This window comes from Mustela nigripes, chromosome 4 (genome assembly GCF_022355385.1).
Source record: "Mustela nigripes isolate SB6536 chromosome 4, MUSNIG.SB6536, whole genome shotgun sequence".
Lineage (NCBI taxonomy): Eukaryota > Metazoa > Chordata > Mammalia > Carnivora > Mustelidae > Mustela > Mustela nigripes.
The window spans coordinates 43,934,267-43,955,886 of NC_081560.1; the positions used below are offsets into that span (position 1 = coordinate 43,934,267).

Below are 21,620 nucleotides of genomic sequence, written 5' to 3' on the forward strand. Positions count from 1 at the left end.
ATTGGGTTTGTGCCGAGAGTGTAAATTACAAAGGTAGGTGAGGTCTGTGTGGGCATTCCTGATAATTTTGCATCCATGAATAACTTCTATCAAATGAGAGAGCAAATCTACAACTTTCTGCTTGCTAGCAAGCTGTACCAAGTTAACCAAACCAGCGTGGGCCACAGCCATCTGCTGCTACAAAGGCTTAAGCTTGTGAAGCTGAAGGCGCTCCTTTGGAACTTGCTGGGGTGGGGTGGAGTGGGGTGGGGGGAGCAGGTAGCCACCGCATTGCAGCACAAACCTATCCGAGGGATTCATATACAGCTGCTCCCCTCCTCACCCTGACAACGGTTTCCTCCACTGAACTGTGGGCCCTTTCAGGTGCTGCTGTGAGGTTTTCCTTGGCCTTGAAAGACCTGGACAGAAGCCTTTCTAGATGAGATTGGAAAGCCGACCCTGCTCTGAAAGTGGAAGGCGCATTTTGGAGAGCAGGGACTGAGGAGACAAAGCCCATTCAGTCAGCCTCCCAACGTCTCCCTTCTTCCCGTGATCTGACGTCTAGTCTTCCTCTTTCCCTATTCCTGACCCAACCTGAACATTTCTGTATTTCAAAGGAGGGAAAACAGCCTATGGCATAAAATTTCGTGCTTTGGTGTCTGGGTTTCCTAGCACCGAATTTCTCGGGCCTCTCCCCGTGGCAGGCCAAGCCTAAAACCTCCGGCGTCCCAGGGCCGCCGGTCTCGGGGGCGACCACCACGCCGCGCACGCGCCCTCAGCGGGCTATCGGCTGACCTTCTCCGGGAAACCCCTCCAAAAGCGCCTCCGCGTCACCTCGCACCGCCCCCTCCCTTCCTCCCTTTTCCGCTTCCTTTTTCGCGCTTGCGCGGACCCAATTGTTTTGGCTTTCCGGTGGGATCCAGCAAAGGAAAAGGGCGGGGGAAGCTAGGGTAAGGGCGGGAGAAGGGGGAGGGGGATCCTCCAGAACCCGGGAAACTGCAAAACTGCCGCATGTGCCACTGGGCGGGCGCGAGCGGCGGGAATTGAAACCTGGCGAAGGCTGGCTCACGGTCCGCTGGCCGCGCGTTCCCGGGCCGCGGAAGGGGCCCGCGAAGGGGGCGAGCGCGCGCCGCAGGGGCGGGGCAGGAGCGGCGAGCCGGGCGTCTCGCGGCCCGGCGGCTCCCGGGGGAGGAGTCTGGCGGTGGTCGGGCCCTGAGGAGCGTGCGGCGGCGCCCGCAGAGGACGCTGCTTTCCGCGCAGGACCGGCCGACCGAGGGAGGGCGCGAGGGAAAGCCGGAAGGAAGACGAGGCGGCGGCTCCAAGCTTCCTCGGGGGAGGCGGAGGCGAGACCCCGGCCCTGGCCTGGGCGGGAGGGCCACGCCCCCGCGCCCGAGGGACCCAGTGTTTTTGGGGTCTCTGGCCGCACCGGATCCCAATCTTCCGGACCTGGGGACACGGGTGAGCAGGCGTCGCCAGCGCCGGGCGAGAGGGAGGGGCGGGCGGGGAGAGCCCGCGAAGACCTGTGGAGGAATTGGGGAAGGAGGGCAGCGGTGGGAGGGGGCTCGGCCCTTTGTGGCTCCGTGGGCGGAGGGGGGGCAGGGGGCGGCGGCGGCATCTTTCAAACCCGAGACGTTTCCGCCGCGGGCGGGGGAGGGGCGCGGGCAGCCGGCGCCGCCCTCCGCACCCTGCGGCGGCCCCTCTGCAGCCCGGCGCCGGGCCGGTGTGTGGGGCTGGGGCGGCGGGGTGCGCCGCTCGCGGGGGCGTTTCCGGCCCCGGGCCCCCGGGCGGCGCCCTGGCCCGGGTTGGCGCCCGCCCTTGCCAAAATAAAGCTGTTTCCCTTGACGCCTCGCGACGGGTTTGCGAGATGGTGGGCCGGGGAAGGGCAAGCCCTTCCTTACATTTTTCTTTTTCTTTACCGGTGCATCTGAAGTAAGCAGGAGATGTGTAGATTAACAGAGAGCCCATTCGGATCTGACGATTTTTAAAAAGCAGAAGCTGCCCTTTGAAACAAAATTGTGTACGTGTTTACTTCAGACTGAAATCGTTAACTTACTTGAACTCGACCACCTCCCTCTCCCCATGAATTGACAAACCATGAAGTATAAGAATATCTCTTGGTTTGACTTGAAGCAGTTATTCTGAGTTAACGTCTTCCCCTCCCTCGCCCCCCCCCCATCCCCCCGCAGTTTAGCTATCGCAGGTCTTGTTTTACAGCGACCTCAAAGGGAGAGGAATGAATACACACTTCATGGGCTGCAGACCCTTAGGATTGTCCGTGACCTCTGGTCCCTTCACGTGAAAATGGAAAACCCAAAATGTAAAATGAACTTTAAAAGGGCATGTTTGTATATAGTGTTTATCTTCTATATCACTCAGCCTTATAAAAATGTAGGGTGCAAGGCTGGTCACGTGTTGTTTATACATGAATCTGTACGTCTGGTTCACTGAGCATTCAGGCATTCAGAAACAAAATCTTATCAGCAATGTGGTTTGACCAAAATTATATTTTCTTCTATTGAGGCAGCTAATAGGGTGGATTTTTTTTTTTCTCCTTCCCTCTGAATTGGGAGTTTTTGCCGGAATTTAGGTAATAATGGACTTCAAAACTCTTGCGATTGTGACTTATTTTAGTTAGCCTTTGGTAACGTTTTTTTGTTTGTTTTTGTTTTTTCAGAAGGATTTTCTTTTCCCCTGACCTAAAGTAAATTGAGAAGTCAAACCAGTCTTTTGTTTTCTAGTCTTGAAATGTGAAATTTTGCTGTTCTTTTCATCTGGCAGCTAACTAAGGTTAAGCTTACTTCTTCACTTTCACCTTTCGTTGATCTAAGTGCTAATTGAAACTCCTTTAGTTTGGGTACTGAAATCCTAAGTCTGTGGGTAGACTATAGTACTATGTATGACATTTCTGTTGAGCATCCCTCATAGTCCTCACTTTTCCACGTAGTACCGTTTCCTCTACACGGAGTTTTGTAGGAAGAGTTCAAAGTATTGTAACTCTTCTCCCCTTTTTGTTTGCTGTCATAGGAAGTATAAAGTCTGTTAACTTTATTCATGGGGCCTATGAGGAGGAGGGTGGAAATAGCCATGTAATAGTTCCTAAGCCCACACAATTCTGTAGATTTTCTTTCTCCTAGATAATGGAAATAATGAGCTGTTCCATAAGAATCAAACATTGAACAGTGAATTCCTGGAAGTTTGAATGTAATCTGAAAAGCCAAAAGATTTTACACATTTATTTAGACAAGTTGTTTTTCTTATTGCCTAGCTTCCTGAGATTGGGGAAAAAGGATTTGTCCTACAGTCATAAAACACATGAATGAAAATGTCAAACTTCATTATATCTCAGTCTTATCATTTTCAGTTTTGTGGAGTTTGAATAGAACAGGTAGTATTTGAGTATTAGAAATGACAGGTTGAGGTCACCTGGGTGGCTCATTTGGTTAAGCGACTGCCTTCCCTCAGGTCATGATCCTGGAGTCCTGGAATCCAGTTCCATGTGGGGCTCCCTGCTCAGTGGGGAGTCTGCTTCTCTCTCTGATCCTCCCTCACCATACTCTGTCTCTCATTCTTTCTCTTAAATAAATAAAATCTTGAAAAAAATATGAAATGACAGGTTGATTACAAGTTATTTTTTAAATATTTGAAGATTACACCTGGTTCCCTTGCCAGGAATTTGCAGTACCGAGATTTCCTCAGTGTGAGAAGAAGGGATTGTTGTGGATTTGGAGAAAAAAATATAATGAGAGAAGCTTTTAAAATTCTTGGCTTTCTTTGCTCCGCTTCCATACCTCTGACAAGTGGTGACATGTAGTAGTTTCCATGGTAGGCAAAGGATTCTAAATATTCCTCAGTTTACTTCCCCCTCCCCCCCCGAAGAAACTGAGAAACTTCTCTCGCCCCCCCAGAAGAAACTGAGAAACTTCAGTAGTCATCATTGTTAACTGACTGTATCCTTAATGACTACACCAGTATGTTTGAATATCTGGGAAATATTTTCTTCTGCTGTTGTGATTGAAAAAAATAATTGACTTGGTGGAAAATGAAATCCCAGTGAGAACGTTAAGGTCAGTTTTGCTTTGGTCTACATTTCTCTAGTTTTCTTAAGTCATTGCAGAGCTGAAGAAAGAATGAAAAGCAATATCCAAAATAAAAGGACATACTATAATCATAGGATTATTCTGTCACAGGTGGCATCTCCTTTATGGTCTTGTTTAATATTTTTGAAGTGAAATAACTTACTAATCATAATGTAGTACAGAAGCTTATACTTCTTATCTGAATTTACTTGATGGAGCCCTATAGAGTTTTCATTGTGGTTGGAAATGAAGAACATAGGAATAGACCTGAGGTCTGATATTTGGTTAGAATAGGGAAAGCTATACTGACATTTACCAAACTTGATAAATTCTTCAAAAGGCAAGGTGTTTGTTTTTTAATAGATGTTTGTCACAGCTCAAAAAAATTCTGTGTAGTGGTTGACCGTCATTCTAAAGACAGAGTACTTTTCCAGACATTCTCAACTGTCAGGGTGGTTTTGATAATTTGAAAGCAAATTTGCTGGCACCAGTATTTTGTCCAGCTTTATGGAGAAACCTATCACTTCATTAATGCGAACAGTGTTTTATTTTGTCACTGGTGCTTTCTGGTTCTCCTTTAGTTTTTTTGTTTGTTTGTTTGTTTTGTTTTGTTTTGCACTGGCATCAGCCCTTTGAAGATTAGTCTTTGTTGAGCCAGTTTCATGATTTGTACCATCAAAATACTCCCTAAATCTTTGAATGTCTAGGATCCCTTTCACCCATGGTAAAAAGAGAACTGTGTTTGAGTGCTGAGACCTTGTAACTGGGACGCCTGGACCTGGTACAGGTGTGGAGATTGAGGAGTTGGGAAAGTGCCACAAAAAGCTTAGCCAGTGAGCGCATTAATAAGTACAACTGTAGATGTTTATGTAGTAGTGTAATGTGTCAGGCACTGGTCCTAAGATCTTTATGAAAATCATTTAATCAACTCATTGAGAATAGTTCCATTTTTATCTTCCATTTCACTGATTACCATATTGTGGCACAGAAAGTAACTAATTTACAAAAGGTTATACAACTAGTATGTTAAAGAATTGGGCTTTCACGACTCCACAGCTCATGCTCTTAATTTTTTGGCAATAACTTGACATTCAGAATGCCTTGGATCCTTTCCAAGAAAAGTTTTCTATCTTCTGTGTTGGCGATTGTGGCATTGAAAGATGCAGCACCATCTAAGTTAATAATGTGTAGTTGGGAAGCGCTTTGTCCAGATGATGACCTACAGTCCGCTGCCCTTCCTCGCTGTTGTTACTTCATCCTTTGTAGAATTTCTTTGCAGTCCTTCTTGGCAACCTCCTTCTCATCTTTTTATTTCATTTAACATACACAGCTCAGTTAATGGCAAATTAATCTCATTTTTACATTCAGCAGTTATTTAATACTTTATTCTTTCCTTGATCTTCCAGGTTTTGCCTGGTTAACATTGGAAAAACTTGCTTTCCTTCTGTTTGTGTTTCTGTGGCTGCTCAGAGGAAGGTTACTACAAATGACATACCTATGGGATGAAAAACTAGGTATCAAAGTGAAATTAGACACCCCCCACCCCCAATAAAATCCACTGCCATCAACCTCTGAAATCTTTGTGTTTGGAGTTATTTTTAAAAATTTCAACCTTTTCATGCCTTTCTCCAGTTAATCTTGATTTCTACTCCTTTAATAACAATGTTCAGAATCTATAAAATATATAGCTTATTGTTACTTTTTTTTTTAAGATTTTATTTATTTATTTGACACACAGAGAAATCACAAGTAAGCAGAGAGGCAGGCAGAGAGGGAGGGGGAAGCAGGCTCTCCGATGAGCAGAGCCCAATGCGGGACTCGATCCCAGGACCCCGAGATCATGACCCGAGCTGAAGGCAGAGGCTTAACCCACTGAGCCATCCAGGCGCCCTTATTGTTACTATCCTTTGTGATTAGCTGTATTTACTTTGTATAGATTTTCTTTGTAGATAAAGTTTGGGGCATATTTTGACTTTTGAAGCCTGTGGACTTAAGCATCTTTTTTCTAATACTGTTATTTTACAGTCACATTGATTATTTGAGGAAAACCTGTTGGAATAAGTACCCATAAGAGGTGTTTCAGATTTTTAAATAAAATTGTGTATGTTAATTTGGATTGTTGACTGATTTAATCCTGATCACCTGATAGCTGTGTTTGTTTCGAAGCTGTTATGTGTGGTAGAATTCACTCAATAGAGAAAAAAACATTATTAGAACCCCAATTTTTTTCTTTTTCGTTTTTCTTTCAGTCATAGTTTATAAAATTTCCTACTTCTATAGGTAGCCCTTAGATTTAAAAATAAGGTGGACTTTGTCCTCTAGTGTTTTGCAGGAAGTCAGTGGATAGAGAATAGAAGAAAGGATCTCGTCCTGCTTGTGGCTATCTGACTTTATTCAGTGCTGTTACTCTCTGCCTTCAACCAGATCAGTAAAAACCATGGAATTGAGCCCATAACATAGAAAAAGAAGTTATAATACCCATAATTTTTATATCAAAGTTTATTGCACTTTATTAGATTCTGAATTTCATTATATTATGTTTGTACAACTCCCATTTAATTCTTACTCTGGTCAGCATTTTTCATTGTGGAATATGTTCTGATACTCTAATGACCAGCTTTAAAAGACAGGATTTTAAAGCATATCTCTTGACACAAAAATTGTCTCTGACACATCTTGTGGTTCTCAAATGTACGCAGTTATTATTATAGTTAATAAAATAGAAAATAGGTTGTGTTTCTGGCTCTATAGTATTTTTTCTCATTGTTTTTTCTTTATTTTTTTCAACAGATTATCTTGTAGAGGAATGTCCTTTATGTTTTTAACCTCAATAAAGGGTACTCACAGTACGTAAAAGAGAAAGTGTTTCAGAATCCACTGAACCTGCAGTAGGTGGAGAAAGCAGTTAGTTGTGTGATTAGGTAATAGTTCTTAAAATATTTTAGGTGAAAGTGGAATATATACAGGTTACATTAAGAATTACATTTAATTTGGGGCACCTGGGTGGCTCAGTGGGTTGGGCCTCTGCCTTCGGCTCTGGTCTGATCTCGGGGTCCTGGGATCGAGCCCCACGTTGGACTCTGCTCGGCGGGGAGCCTGCTTCTCCCTCTCTCTCTCCCTGCCTCTCTGCCTACTTGTGATTTCTGTCAAATAAATAAATCTTAAAAAAAAAATTACATTTAATTCAACTTTTAAGCATTTTAAGGCTTGTGCTTTTCCCCTGTTTTTGTGATCTAAAGGGAAAATATTCTTCTAGGAAAAACAACTTGAGTTACGCATTTTAATCACAGTCTCTTAATATTTGATCAAGAGGCAGTCTGAAGCAGAGATTGGTACATGTGGTCTGTAGCCTGTTTTTGGAAATAAGTTTTACTGAAACACAGTATGCCCGTTTGTTTACGTACTGTCTTTTGCTGCTTTGGGGCTATACCAACAGAATTAAGCATTTGGGACAGAGACTTTACAGCTTGCATATTCTCTAGAGTATTTTGTCTTCATGTAAGAGGAGAAAGTAGTATACCCCTTAAAGTTTATTTTTCTAAATTAGATAATCATTGCATATGTAAATTGAGAAGGCTTAAAAAAGGTCTTTTTAAGTTTTTTTGCTTTCTGTAGTGTGAACCACTGTTCGTAGTGGAGCCAAGTGCTAGCTACCTCCTTTGCTCATTTTACTTGTATTGCAGTTTTTCTTATGATAGAGAATAAAATTTCTTGTTCTTGTGTTATCAGAAGTTTGGAAATGAAATTTCTAGACAGCTAGGTTTGTTTATTTTTTAAGGTTTTTTTTTTTTTTTTTTTTTTTTGTCAGAGAAAGAGCACAAGCAGGGGGAGCAGCAGGCAGAGGGAGAAGTAGACTCCCGGCTGAACAGGGAGCCTCATGCAGAACTCCATCCCAGGATTCTGGGATCATGACCTGAGCCGAAGGCAGATGCTTAACGGACTGAACGACCCAGGTGTCCCAAGATCGATAGATTTTAAGAAAAACGTTACTTAGTTTTTTCTTTTCCTCTATATTTTGCACTTTTTAGGTCTTAAAATTCCTTACTTTATTAAAAAATTTTCTTATACATGACCTGTTTCACCTATTTGCTGCCACTTTTTTAGCTTTTGTTTAGAATAATTAGTTTTAAAACTTTCTAAATGATAATCATGGTTTGGGCTATAGTCTGTAGTAAGAATAAATGCATAAGGTGTTTTGGGGCTCTAGTGGTTGGCAACTCTCAGTCTGAGTACTTAACAGTACAATGACCAGCACTTAATGAATACTCAGTAAACATTTGTTGAGTTAAACTTAAGCAGCCATTGATTTGTGATAGAAAATTAAATAATTTCTTGATTCCTGGGAATTAGTCTGTGGGTGCTAACTTCTGCAGATAACTGGATGTGTGACTTATTTTGAAGCTAATTTTAGGTATAAGAGAATGGTATGTGACATAATACATTTATTAAAAAGGGAAAATTCATAAAATACATCAAATCACTGGTAATACAGTACAGACTATAAAATAAAAATTTTAGGATATTGATTTCAAGTTTTGTTTTTGGGAGAAGAGGAATCTTGTTATAGTAAATGGTTATGTTAATGGGCATTTGAGGGATGTTAGTTGATCATTTTAAACTTTGCCCCTGGGGCGCCTGGGTGGCTCAGTGGGTTAAAGCCTCTGCCTTCGGCTCGGGTCATGATCCCAGGGTCCTGGGATCGAGCCCCATATTGGGCTCTCTGCTCAGCAAGGAACCTGCTTTCCTCTCTCTCTCTCTGCCTGCCTCTCCGTCTACTTGTGATCTCTGTCTGTCAAATAAATAAATAAAACTAAAAAAAAAAAACAACTTTGTACCTTTTCACGTTTTTAGTTAATATATTTTGAAGTCTGTAGTCTCAAAAGTGACAGCTTTATTTTGAATTGTACTAGATACAGATCTGTTTAAATTATTAAACTTAATTACTTGATTTCTAAATTACTTACCTTTTCTGCCTCCTTTATTTTATTTTATTTTTTTAAAGATTTTATTTATTTGACAGAGAGACCACAAGAGAGGGAACACAAGCAGGGGGACTGGAGAAGGAGAAGCAGGCTTCCCGCTCAGCAGAGAGCCTGAGTGGGGCTCTATCCCAGGACCCTGGGATCATGACCTGAGCCGAAGGCAGCCGCTTAATGACTAAGCCACTCAGGCGCCCCTCTGCCAATTTTAGTATTAAGATATTGTAAATAAAAATTACCTTATCAGGAAGAAAGTGAACCTTAGATTACAAAGTAAGGCCTGGGAAATAAGGGTGCATAAAGCAGTCATAATGAGGATTACATAAAGTTGGCTCACAGTGTAATTTTATAAAAGCAGACTTCACTTGTTTCAGTATGGTTTCATGAGTATGATTTAAAAAAAACTCAGATCTAGTAAAACCCAGACATAACAAATGAGGCCTAAAAGAGTCACAGCAAGAAAGCAAGTCCCTACAAAAAATCAGGTCATGTTATGAAGTTAAAGAAATGGCCAGAGGGAGAGGCTGTTCAGCTAATCTGCAAGGAATTCTGGGGTCTAGCAGTGTGATGCAAATCCACCCGGGCCCTGGCTACCAGTTCCTCTCACCTGAGGTAAATAGGGATGAGGACAATTTTGGGTCTTGCAGCTAGGGTTAGGACTTCCCAGTTTATCAATGCATGCATTTCTGTAAGATAAATTTCTAGAGGTAGAATTGATAGATTGAGATATTGAATATTTACATTGCCAGATATTCTGCTTTCTATAGTCATTCACTTGCAGTTCTGAAATTCAGAAAGCTCTTAAAATCAGGTTTGAAGAGAAAACGAACAAAACTCAACCTGAAGTAACATGAGGCTATTTCTATATTTTCACATTGTTCGTATTTCTCACAGAAAGGATCGTAATATGTTGTTATGGAGTGCTGCACCAGATTTCTTGAGAGCGTCCTGTAATACGTGATATATATACCATATTACCTCTGTAAAACCTGAAAAATTCTAAATTCCAGAACATATCTAGCTCTAAGGGTTTTGAATAAGGGCATGTAGGTATGAATTGGCTTACACTGTGTAAGAATACTCATTGTCCCACACCGTTACTAACACTGGATCTTGCATCATTGATAAGTGAAAATAGCCAGTGATTTTAGGTATTATTAGCCTTAGAGGTTGTAGTAGTAGATGAGATTTATAGTGTAACTTCGAGATCTGGAAGAGCAAAGTCGTTACCTTAAATGACCCAAAGTCTCACTCTGCCTTTGCACCTGTTTTAGTTACGTTTAGAGTTAAGTTTGTTGGAAATTTGACAAGTGTATATCAAGTTAGCAATTTGTGTAATAGTATAGTTTGGCAGGAAGTACAGTGTGATCTTCTCTTTGACATATGGGAGATACTTTGTGAGAAAAGGTGTTAGTGGTTCCAATCATGGTATTATTTATAGGTTTCCTGTGCGTAGTACTTGGTTTTTTGATTATGGGAACTAAGAGTTATCTAATTCAAGAAGAAGTGATAGTTTTTAGCTATTTATTAATTCTGTGTGGGTTTTACCTCTTTTCCTGATTTGAAATTCCTTTGCCATATGTTGTAATTACTGATTTCCAAATAATTTAAATTTTATTTCAGCTGGAATTTCTTCTAATGAGTGCTTTGCAATATAACATTTTTTCCTCTCAGGTGGTTAGTGAGTTGTTCCAACATTATTTGTTGAAATAAGGCAATCTTTCATTTTAAAATGCTAGAGTTTAGTCTAATTTCTTATATTTACTTCGGCTTATTGTAGATTTGTAATATATATATATTTTGTAATATATTTTATTATTTGATAAGAATCATGAGGAAAAACTTGCCCTCACTTTCCCTCAAATATCTTGGCAACTTCTGTGCATTCTTTTAGATGAATCTTCTGCAGATAGGATTTAGATTGGATTTGTCTTAAAGTTACACATTTTGGAGAGTGTTCATATTTGTATAATATGGAGTCTTCCATGTAGTAACACATGTCTCTTTATCATGTTTAGTTTAAAAAAGTTTTTTTCCCCAGTAAAATTGTATACTCAGAAAGATTTCCAGGATGGAACCACTGTGCAAAGATCTATTGCATATATTTCCCTTACTGAACTATACATATAAAAAACATAGTGTATACTTTGGAAAGAAACTAATGGAATCTATTTACCATATAATTTAAGTAATTTAAATTAAGTATAAAACCTTTGTAAGTACATTTAGACTATGTCCTGAAAATAAGGTTCTCCATGCAAGAGAAAGGGTTGTTGTTTTTTTGATGTGTTTTTTTCCTCATAAATTATGGTCCTGTATTGCCACTAAACAACTACGAGATTTGGCTTTGCTAGTAATTTAAATTCTTTATTTTAAAATAACTTTAAAAATATGTGCTTATTGATGTGCTTTTTATTTTCTAGAATGTTTATATTTTGAAGAAAAGAAAAAAAGTTCATTTAAAACTGTAAATGTTAATTTTCTTCAGTCTTTTTTATTTTAAATCTAATAGACTTTAAAATGGCTCTTTTCTCATGGTTCATTTTTATGGTAGTGTCTGTAGTTGAACTTCAAATAAATACAATTTATATATAAATCTGCCTTTTAAGCACTGTATCCTAAAAATGTACTGGCCTGGATACTCTGACTTTTTTTTTTTTTTTTTTTTTTTTTTTTTTTAGTTACTCCAGAGGATTCGCAGAACATAGGATGTCACTGCAAAATCTACCTCGTGTGTTACTCTCTTTAACTCATGAGCTGCACAACAATTGCAAATTTGAGCAAGACGGTTGCAGACCGTGTTGAAGAACTGAAGAACCTAATTAACACAGGATGACCTAGGAGTGATTCTAAGCATATAACAAGATACTCATTAGTGAATGTGTCAGTCTTGATTCTGAATGCTGGAGATAACAGCAAGCAGAGTTTCTCCTTTTTTAATTTCTGAAGCATTCACTTGACCTTCCATCAGTGACTGACTTTTCCAATCTGTTCCAGGAGATATTAATGGAATACAGTCATGTCCACTCAAGACGAGAGGCAGATCAATACTGAATATGCTGTGTCCTTGTTGGAACAGTTAAAACTGTTTTATGAACAGCAGTTGTTTACTGACATAGTGTTAATTGTTGAGGGCACTGAATTCCCTTGTCATAAGATGGTTCTTGCAACATGTAGCTCTTATTTTAGGTAAGTACTTTAATCTTACTTGGTTTTTAATTTCAAATGCAGAATGTCAGCTTATTTTAATGTTTTAGTAGGAATTCTTTTAAACGTTTAAGTTGAAAAGATGTCTTAATGTTTTGCTTAATTTTTCTATCCCAGTGGTGTAGTGCTTGCCAGATCACTTCCTTGCATGGAAAAGACAGGTGAAAGAAGTTTTTACAGAGGTTTAAATATAAGAAATTTGTTGAAATTAACTCAGGTGAAGTTTTAATTATGGGGAGGCAAAAAGATTGAAAGAGAAAGAATAATTTTTATTTACCATTGAGATTTTAAAATACTACATTTAGAAAAGAGTATTCATTGTTGATATAAGTAGGCTTGAGAATAACTTTTAGAGGATCAGTGTTGCTATTCAGATATGTTAAGGACTTTATTTCCTTAGGAAAAATGTTTTTCTCATTCTTGGTTATTGTTATTTATGATATTGGCCTTACCAGACTCCTTGCCAGATTTAAATATTTAGTAATTAATAACATTGTTCTCTGTGCCTTAGAATTGAGAAACTGATTATTTGTAATAGCAAATAAGTAAGTAAAGCGTTAACTTTACATTTTTATGATCTTCTGAATATTTTAATCTTTTTTAGGTAGGTTTCTCTTTATGATGTGTTTTATGAAAGGAATAGAAGCAAAGGCATAGAAATTCTTTTGTGGTCTGCCCTTAGGTTGAATTTTTTTTAATATCTGAAAGGGACAGAGTGAATAAAGGTGAGTTAAATGTGGACCAGTATAATCTTTTCACAGATATTAGTGGCCATAAAGTCAAGATCAGCAGTGAAAGTTAATTTCTGCTGTTCTTTAGTGACAGCTGTAGACAGGATTTGATTTTTTGAGGTTACCATACATGAAGGTGTAGAAATGTTGCATTTCTTAATGTAACATATCTCATGATTGCAGAAGCTGAGGCCAAAATGCTAATTACCTTTGCTGTGCCTGCAGTTGTTTCAGGTTAAACTGTGGAGTTTTCATGCAATTTCAGACACTGATTTTCTTAGAAAGCTTAGCATATTTGCAAACAGTGGTTCTAAAACTTGGTTGATCATCAGACTCCTCAAGTGCTTCTACAGAGATTCTTGGATTTCAAATTTAGAAATTCTGATTTAGTGGGTCTGGGTTAAAATTTCAAAATTTTTTATGTTTAAGAGCTTCCTAAATGATTGTGATAGTTTCTTCTTCGGATCTGTTGGCTTAGTTAGATGGTATTAGAAATTGGAGGTTATAGATTGAGTCAATACCTAGGCTTATTAGCTCTCCCCTTTTAAAGATTTTTTTTTTTTTTTAAGATTTTATTTATTTGACAGAGAGAAATCACAAGTAGATGGAGAGGCAGGCAGAGAGAGAGAGGGAAGCAGGCTCCCCGCTGAGCAGAGAGCCGATGCGGGACTCAATCCCAGGACCCTGAGATCATGACCTGAGCCGAAGGCAGCGGCTTAACCCACTGAGCCACCCAGGCGCCCCCCTTTTAAAGATTTTTGAGAGAGAATGAGAACAAGCACGGGGTGGAGTGTGGGGGCACTAGAGATAATCTCCAGCAGACTCCTTGCTGAGTGCAGAGCCCAATGCAGGGCTTGATCCCAGGACCATGATCTGAGCCAAAATTAAGAAAGATTCATCAGAGAAGTAAGAAGCAACAGTCCAGTACCATACTGCTTAGGACAAGAGAGGCGGGGTGTCAGAAAACTGGAATTAAGGGCAACACACACCACAAAAGCAGTTAGGGAGTCACTGGTGTAGCTTAGAATGAGGAATAAGGACAACCTTTTCTCATTCTTTCTCCTTTTTTATCCTCATTGAACTTTACCTTAGGTTGGTCATTGGGATTCAGGGTGTATTTTTGAGTGTTTTAGTCCCCCTCAGATAACTTACTCACCTTTAACACGTCACTTTGTAAATAAATAATTCATAGCCTGTTGCATTATTGCTTGACCTTCTCCAGAGTTTCAGTAATATTAAATACTTAACTGATTTTCCATTATTTCCTTACCTTAAAGGTATCTAAAATTTAACTCCCCCTTTTCCCAGGATTAACGTGACCTTGCATTTCCTTGATCTTAAAATTTTTCTCTCAATGACTAGCAGTATTCTTTCAGGCACTTAATTGGAAAATAAACACATAGCTTTATTTCCCTCTCTATTCATTTCCTCTGTTCAGAAAATCACTGGATCTTGATTCACTGTGATAGCTTTTGTATCCATTTCTGCCACTCTGGGGCAGATTCTTCTTATTCCTGTTGCAGATTATTGCAGTAGACTCCGTCTGTTTTCCTGTCTTCAGCCTTTGGTCCTTGAGGTCAATAGAGTAGTTGTCCTTAGAATACATTTTATCCTGCTGATTATTCCAGGCATGAAACCCTTCAGTGTTCTCCACTGTAAGAGAAGGCTCAGAAGCCTCTGTCTCTCTTTAAAAGCCCTGTGACCTGACTGCCACTCATCTTCCCAGCTTGCTTTCCAGTCTCCTGCATGAGTTCTTCTGTCCCTGGAAGAAAACGGTCATGTTCTGTTGTGATTCACTAGTTTATCCATGTTGATGGCTTTCCTCATCTTGTCGTTGAGGAGCCTAAGCTAGGGTATTGTGATACCTACTTTTGATCACATCCTATGCATGCAGTAATATTCTTCGCATTGTTCTTTTCATCTCTCACCTGTAGTGGGTGTTCTTTTTTTTTTTTTTTTAAGATTTTATTTATTTATTTGACAGGCAGAGATCACAAGTGGAGACGTGGAGAGGCAGGCAGAGAGAGAGAGAGAGAGAGAGGAGGAAGCAGGCTCCCTGCTGAGCAGAGAGCCCGATGCAGGGCTTGATCCCAGGACCCTGGGATCATGACCTGAGCCGAAGGCAGAGGCTTTAACTCACTGAGCCACCCAGGCATCCCAGTGGGTATTCTTCTTTTTCTCTACACCACCAGTTGCCTTTTTGATGTGGTTTCCTGTATATAATACTTTTAGGAAACTACCATGTATATTTTTAGGGAATCATTTGAGCGAATGACATTTTTAACAGCTTCATTGAGTTAAAATTTACGTATCACAAAACCCACCCATTTTAAATGAATTTTAGAATATTTACAGACATGCAGAAGCATCTCTACCATCTAATTTGAAACATTTCTACCCTTTTACAGTCAGTCACCATTCTTACCCATAGTCCTTGGGTAGCTTCTGATCTCTCTCCTGTCTCTATATTTGTTTTTGGTGGGGCTATTTCATATAAATGGAATCCTACAATATGTGGTCTTTTGTATCTGGCTTCTTTCTTTGAGCATGTGTTAGAGGTTCATCTATGTTGTAGTACGCATTAATATTTAGTTCCTTTTTATTGCTGAATGGTATTCCATTGTATTAATATATTAATGGTATTCCATTGATGTTTTCACTGAGAATGGCATAACAGAATAGTCTGATACTTCTTTGGCACTGAATTATGCTTTTTTTGCTGTCTCTCTCAACGCTTTCCCTAGAACACGTTCTTCAGCAAATGCTCTAAATAAACATCCGTGTTGTCTCGTTTCCTTTTTATGTCTATGTTGGTTTTATCCTAAACGCTTAAGCTTTTTTTTCTGTCTGTCTCCGGTAGGGCCATGTTCATGAGTGGACTCAGTGAAAGCAAACAGACACATGTGCACCTGAGGAATGTGGATGCAGCCACCTTACAGATAATAATCGCTTACGCATACACGGGTAACTTGGCAATAAATGATAGCACTGTAGAACAGCTTTATGAAACTGCTTGCTTCCTGCAGGTAAGTAGATCTTCCTGTTACATACATAATCTGTAGTTTATGTATTCAAGAGACATTGTTTCATAAGTGTTGTGTTACATCTATATGATTTTCTTACTGCAGATTTTAGAAGGTAGGTTTTCTCTTTTTAAAATGTACAAGCTTTGGGACACCTGGGTGGCTCGGTTGGTTAAGCAGCTGCCTTCAGCTCAGGTCATGATCTCCAGCGTTCTGGGATCGAGTCCCACATCGGGCTCCTTGCTCAGCGGGGAGCCTGCTTCTCCCTCTGCCTCTGCCTGCCACTCTGTCTGCCTGTGCTCGATCTCTCTTTCTCTCTGACAAATAAATAAAATCTTAAAAAAAAAAAAAATGTACAAGGGAGGGTGCCTGGCTGGCTGTTGGAAACACAGGCAGCTCTTGATGTCAGGGTCCTGGGTTTGGGCCCCATATTTGTGTAAAGATTCCTTAAATAAATAAATTTTAAAATAATGTATAGGGGGAAAACAATAGGATTTGGTCAGCCAATAAACTTCTTTAGTTTTATGATGGGAACTTAATTAAAAGATGGGTGAAGATTTCATACTGGTTTCACATTGTAAATGGTTTCTATTCTACCTGAGAGTGTGGATTTCAAGTAAAAATAAAATTTTTTTTTTTCTTAAGGATTTTATTTGACAGAGGTCACAAGTAGGCAGAGAGGCAGGCAGAGGGGAAGGGAAGCAGGCTCCCTGCTGAGCAGAGAGCCCTGATGCGATGAGTGGCTCAATCCCAGGACCCTGGGATCATGACCTTTCCGCTCAGCAGGGAGTCTGCTTCCCTCTCTCTCTCTGCCTGCCTCTCTGCCTACTTGTGATCTTTGTCTGTCAAATAAATAAATAAAATCTTTTTTAAAAAAACCCAAAACAAAACTGTAAGGGCTTCAATTTTTTGTTCCTAAAGCCGGAGACATATTAGTTTTTGATGGTATTACTTTTCACAGAAAATCTGAATTTTTTTTAAAAGGTTTTGTTTATTTATTTGACAGAGAGAGAGAGATTACAAGGAGGCAGAGAGGCAGGCAGCCAGACAGGGGGAAGCAGGCTCCCTACTGAGCAGAGAGCCTGATGTGGGGCTTGATCCAGGACCCTGAGATCATGACCCGAGCCGAAGGCAGAGGCTCAACCGACTGAGCCACTCAGGTGCCCCAAATCTGAAGATTCTTATGGAAATTGTCAGACTTTAAGTATTTATAATAGCCATGTGACTGTATTTGAGCTATTTAGGAGAACTATTTAAAAAAGTGATCATTGACCCATTTACAGATAAACTATTTTACCCTATTTTCCTCTCAACATTTAAAAAACATTTAAGAGGAATATTAAAAAATATATTCCTCATTCCTTTCTCTTGTTTTGAAAGAACAGTTTGTACTTCAGAAACAGTTTCTCTGAGGGGAGAACCTTGACCCTAAAGGTTGTATTTGGGGAGAACAGGTCGTGATACCTGATAGGTACTGCATAGTGTGATCTGCGTTGAGTATGAATGACACTGAGTGAAATTCTGGGAACCAGAACTCAGTCTGTGTTTTATACAGTGTCCTATTGTACTTAACACTCCGGGGAAATTAAGGTCCATAGTAGCTTCTTGGTGCTTTAGGATTAAAGGCATTCATAACCTAATTCCAAACCTTAAAGGAGCAAATGCGTACAGTCTACATGGTCTTTCCATAGTTTAAGTTTTCAGTAACCTTTTTTAGAACCAGAAGCTCAAATCAGGTATTTTTTAGAATTGCTAAAAAAAAAAAAAAAAAAAAAGTTTGAGGAATTTTAGGAAATTTGGGTTCCAGGGTACTTTATTAATGTAAATAGTGACACTGTTCCTTACAACTTTTTTCCTACCATGTTAATGAACTCTATATGCACATAGTTACCAAATGTAACACAGGACTCTCTCTTGGACTGGGCTGTCCTCTGACAAGAGGCTTTTTGTGACTACCAACATGACTTTCCATATTAACCACAGAGAATGATAATGTTTTTATATGCCTACTACTATTCTAATGTTTTATCTAGGTTAGAGGTTGTGCTTTATCTATAGATACATAGATATCATCTAATCCTTATTATAATCATTGGTATGGATCTCCCCCAATTGTATACAGGAGAAAGCTGAGGCTTAGAGGAGTAAACCTGCCTAATATTGCCTAAGTACTGACCATCCAGTCTAAGCACCCTGACTTCTCACTGTAAACCATTTCTAGTTACCTTGCTGTGGTATTTAAGTAGAGTAGGTAGTAGTCCTGATTCATCTGAGATCTACTTTTCCTTCTTAAGAAAAAACAAATCTCGGAAACAGAATGGCTAAGGTGGGTTATTTAAATATAATTTATAACTGGATATTAGTGTATTTATTCCTTTGGTGACAATCTTTCTGGGTAAGAAAGGCAGATAAGTACTTAGTCATCGTGCCTAGTTTTCTTGTTCTGTGGTACTATCTTGTTCATGTTGAGGAAACCAGATTCTACTCAACAGTAATCATTTATAATAAATGATTATCATTTATCATTATAAATTTATGTACTGTGATTTACATTGTTTCCATTTTTTAAAATTACATATTTTTAAGCCTAGAAAAGTACAGAACTTATACATACATTTCCATACTTTTCCTTTAAGACCATTTATTGTTAAGAGCCTATTTTTAATGTTACACTGTTAGCTCCTAAATAGGACACTTAAGTAGGCCACTGGACAAGTAGTAGAAATGCAAAACTATTTTATTACTGAAAGGCATTATCTCTTTGCCCAAGCATACATATCTAAATATAGAAACTATAGTATAGGAATTTGCTTAATAATACTTGGATTTTTAAAAAAACTTGCATTTTACATAAAAGTAAAATTTGTCTTTATCACCTCCCCATTTTAGGTAGAAGATGTATTACAACGTTGTCGAGAATACTTAATTAAAAAAATAAATGCAGAGAATTGCGTGCGATTGTTGAGTTTTGCTGATCTGTTCAGTTGTGAGGAACTAAAACAAAGTGCTAAAAGAATGGTAGAGCACAAGTTCACTGCTGTATATCACCAGGAAGCTTTCATGCAGCTGTCACATGACCTACTGATAGACATCCTCAGTAGTGACAATTTAAATGTTGAAAAGGAGGAGACAGTTCGCGAAGCTGCTATGCTGTGGCTAGAGTACAACACAGAATCACGATCCCAGTATTTGTCTTCAGTTCTTAGCCAAATCAGAATTGATGCACTTTCCGAAGTAACACAGAGAGCTTGGTTTCAAGGCCTGCCGCCCAATGACAAGTCTGTAGTGGTTCAAGGTCTGTATAAGTCTATGCCCAAGTTTTTCAAACCAAGACTTGGAATGACTAAAGAGGAGATGATGATTTTCATTGAAGCATCTTCAGAAAATCCTTGTAGTCTTTACTCTTCTGTCTGTTACAGCCCCCAAGCAGAAAAAGTTTACAAGCTGTGTAGCCCACCAGCCGATTTGCATAAGGTTGGGACTGTTGTAACTCCTGATAATGACATCTATATAGCAGGGGGTCAAGTTCCTCTGAAAAACACAAAAACAAATCACAGTAAAACAAGCAAACTTCAAACTGCCTTCAGAACTGTGAATTGCTTTTATTGGTTTGATGCACAGCAAAATACCTGGTTTCCAAAGACCCCGATGCTTTTTGTCCGTATAAAGCCATCTCTGGTTTGCTGTGAAGGCTATATCTATGCAATTGGAGGAGACAGTGTAGGTGGAGAACTCAATCGGAGGACTGTGGAAAGATACGATACTGAGAAGGATGAGTGGACAATGGTAAGCCCTCTGCCTTGTGCGTGGCAGTGGAGTGCGGCAGTTGTGGTTCACGACTGCATTTATGTGATGACACTGAACCTCATGTACTGTTACTTTCCCAGGTCTGATTCATGGGTAGAAATGGCCATGAGACAGACTAGCAGGTCTTTTGCTTCAGCTGCGGCTTTTGGTGATAAAATTTTCTATATTGGAGGGTTGCACATTGCTACCAATTCTGGCATAAGGCTCCCCTCTGGCACTGTAGATGGGTCTTCAGTAACTGTGGAGATTTATGATGTGAACAAAAACGAGTGGAAAATGGCAGCCAACATCCCTGCTAAGAGGTACTCAGACCCCTGTGTTAGAGCTGTTGTGATCTCAAATTCCCTCTGTGTGTTTATGCGAGAAACCCACTTAAACGAGAGAGCTAAGTATGTCACCTACCAGTATGATCTAGAACTTGACCGGTGGTCTCTGCGGCAGCATATATCTGAACGTGTACTGTGGGACTTAGGGAGAGATTTTCGGTGCACTGTGGGGAAACTGTATCCATCCTGCCTTGAAGAATCTCCGTGGAAACCACCAACTTACCTTTTTTCACCGGATGGGACTGAGGAGTTTGAATTGGATGGAGAAATGGTTGCACTACCACCTGTATAGCCAGCGAGTTGAGGGAGTGCACGCCTGATGTCTGTGCTTTGTCATTTTCTTTGCTAAACAGGAGAGGCTATGAAAGGACTAAATATGAGTACATAAAAGTCTATCTTTGATAAATTTTATTTTTATGCCCTACTTAATATTTGCATCAGTATAATATATATCCGTGAGTCTTACAGAAAGATATGCTTCCATAATATGAAATAGATTATCCAATAATTGAGAAACTTCTACATGTATCATGAGAGCATAAGAATCTGGATTATCTAATAACATTGTTAGCCCTGTGTTATGTACAGTTCAAAAAGTTCACTTATTAAAGTAGTTTCCTGTTCCTAGTGTGGTATATCACAAATTGTGCCGAGGTTATTTTAGTATATGTATTTCATTCCCGTGCTTCTTTTCTGAAGTCTTAGAATACTTTTTTTTTTCCCAGTGTAATTAATTCAGCTGCACTTGACACTAGTGTCCATGTTGGTATAGAAATGTTGTCAAAATCCTTTACTATAGTTGAGGAAGATCTTCCATTTTATGGTATTGCACAGGGAAAGCTATGACTGCAGGATCAGTCTAACTATACTATGAGGTGCATGTATTCTCTCTTCACTAACTTATACTTGTCTATCTAGAATACAGGTCTTCCAATTAGCTGGTCATTTACCAGGTGTGGACTTAAGTTGCTGGGCTTGCAATAAGAATTGCTAGTCCCTCGTTGTGCGGGTCTGTGTGGAGCTTTAATCAGTAAATGCCTCCACTTTCTGTATTACATTAACATTGGCTCATGCATATAACTACCTGCTGCTGTTGTATTTCTCCATCTTAAAGATTTAGAGTGGGTTAACCAGGTCATTACATCCTAATTTAATAACAAGCATTACTGTAGAGTGACTGTGTATAGTTATCCATTAGCTGTCAGGGTGTGTGTGTGGTTTTTTTTTAACCTGTTGTGTGTGTGGGTGGGGGTAGGAGTAGAAAGGTGAACTGTTCAGGAATTCTCTGCACTAGCCGTGCAGATGAGCAGGTAACTAGTGCTGCTCTGGCATTAATCCCAGGAACCACTAGCAGTAGCGGGGCGCCGCCAATCTAACATGAGCACAGGTGCTTCATGACAAACCTTACTAGCATGTTCAACTGCATCATGTTCTGGCACTGTATTTTGAATGACATTAATTTATTAAATAAATTGTATATATTCGATATCTG

The 21,620-nt window shown here is 39.7% G+C and overlaps 1 protein-coding gene across 9 annotated transcripts in view; it reads left to right on the plus strand.

Moving 5' to 3' along the window:
• KBTBD2 (kelch repeat and BTB domain containing 2) overlaps positions 1–21,614 on the plus strand; it is a 194,110-nt gene extending 172,496 nt beyond the window's left edge. For 4 of the 9 annotated variants that reach the window (XM_059396597.1, XM_059396594.1, XM_059396598.1 and 1 more), the window contains 3 exons: positions 11,716–12,223; positions 15,833–15,998; positions 18,885–21,614. In XM_059396597.1, coding sequence (XP_059252580.1) covers positions 12,054–12,223; positions 15,833–15,998; positions 18,885–20,420 — 1,872 coding nt within the window. In that variant the 5' untranslated portion in view covers positions 11,716–12,053 and the 3' untranslated portion in view covers positions 20,421–21,614. Of the gene's footprint in view, positions 1–844; positions 930–1,346; positions 1,438–7,863; positions 8,009–11,715; positions 12,224–15,832; positions 15,999–18,884 lie in introns of those variants that run through there. The other 5 variants (XM_059396602.1, XM_059396599.1, XM_059396601.1 and 2 more) reach the window with 5 other exon arrangements.
• The last annotated feature ends 6 nt before the right edge of the window (positions 21,615–21,620 follow it).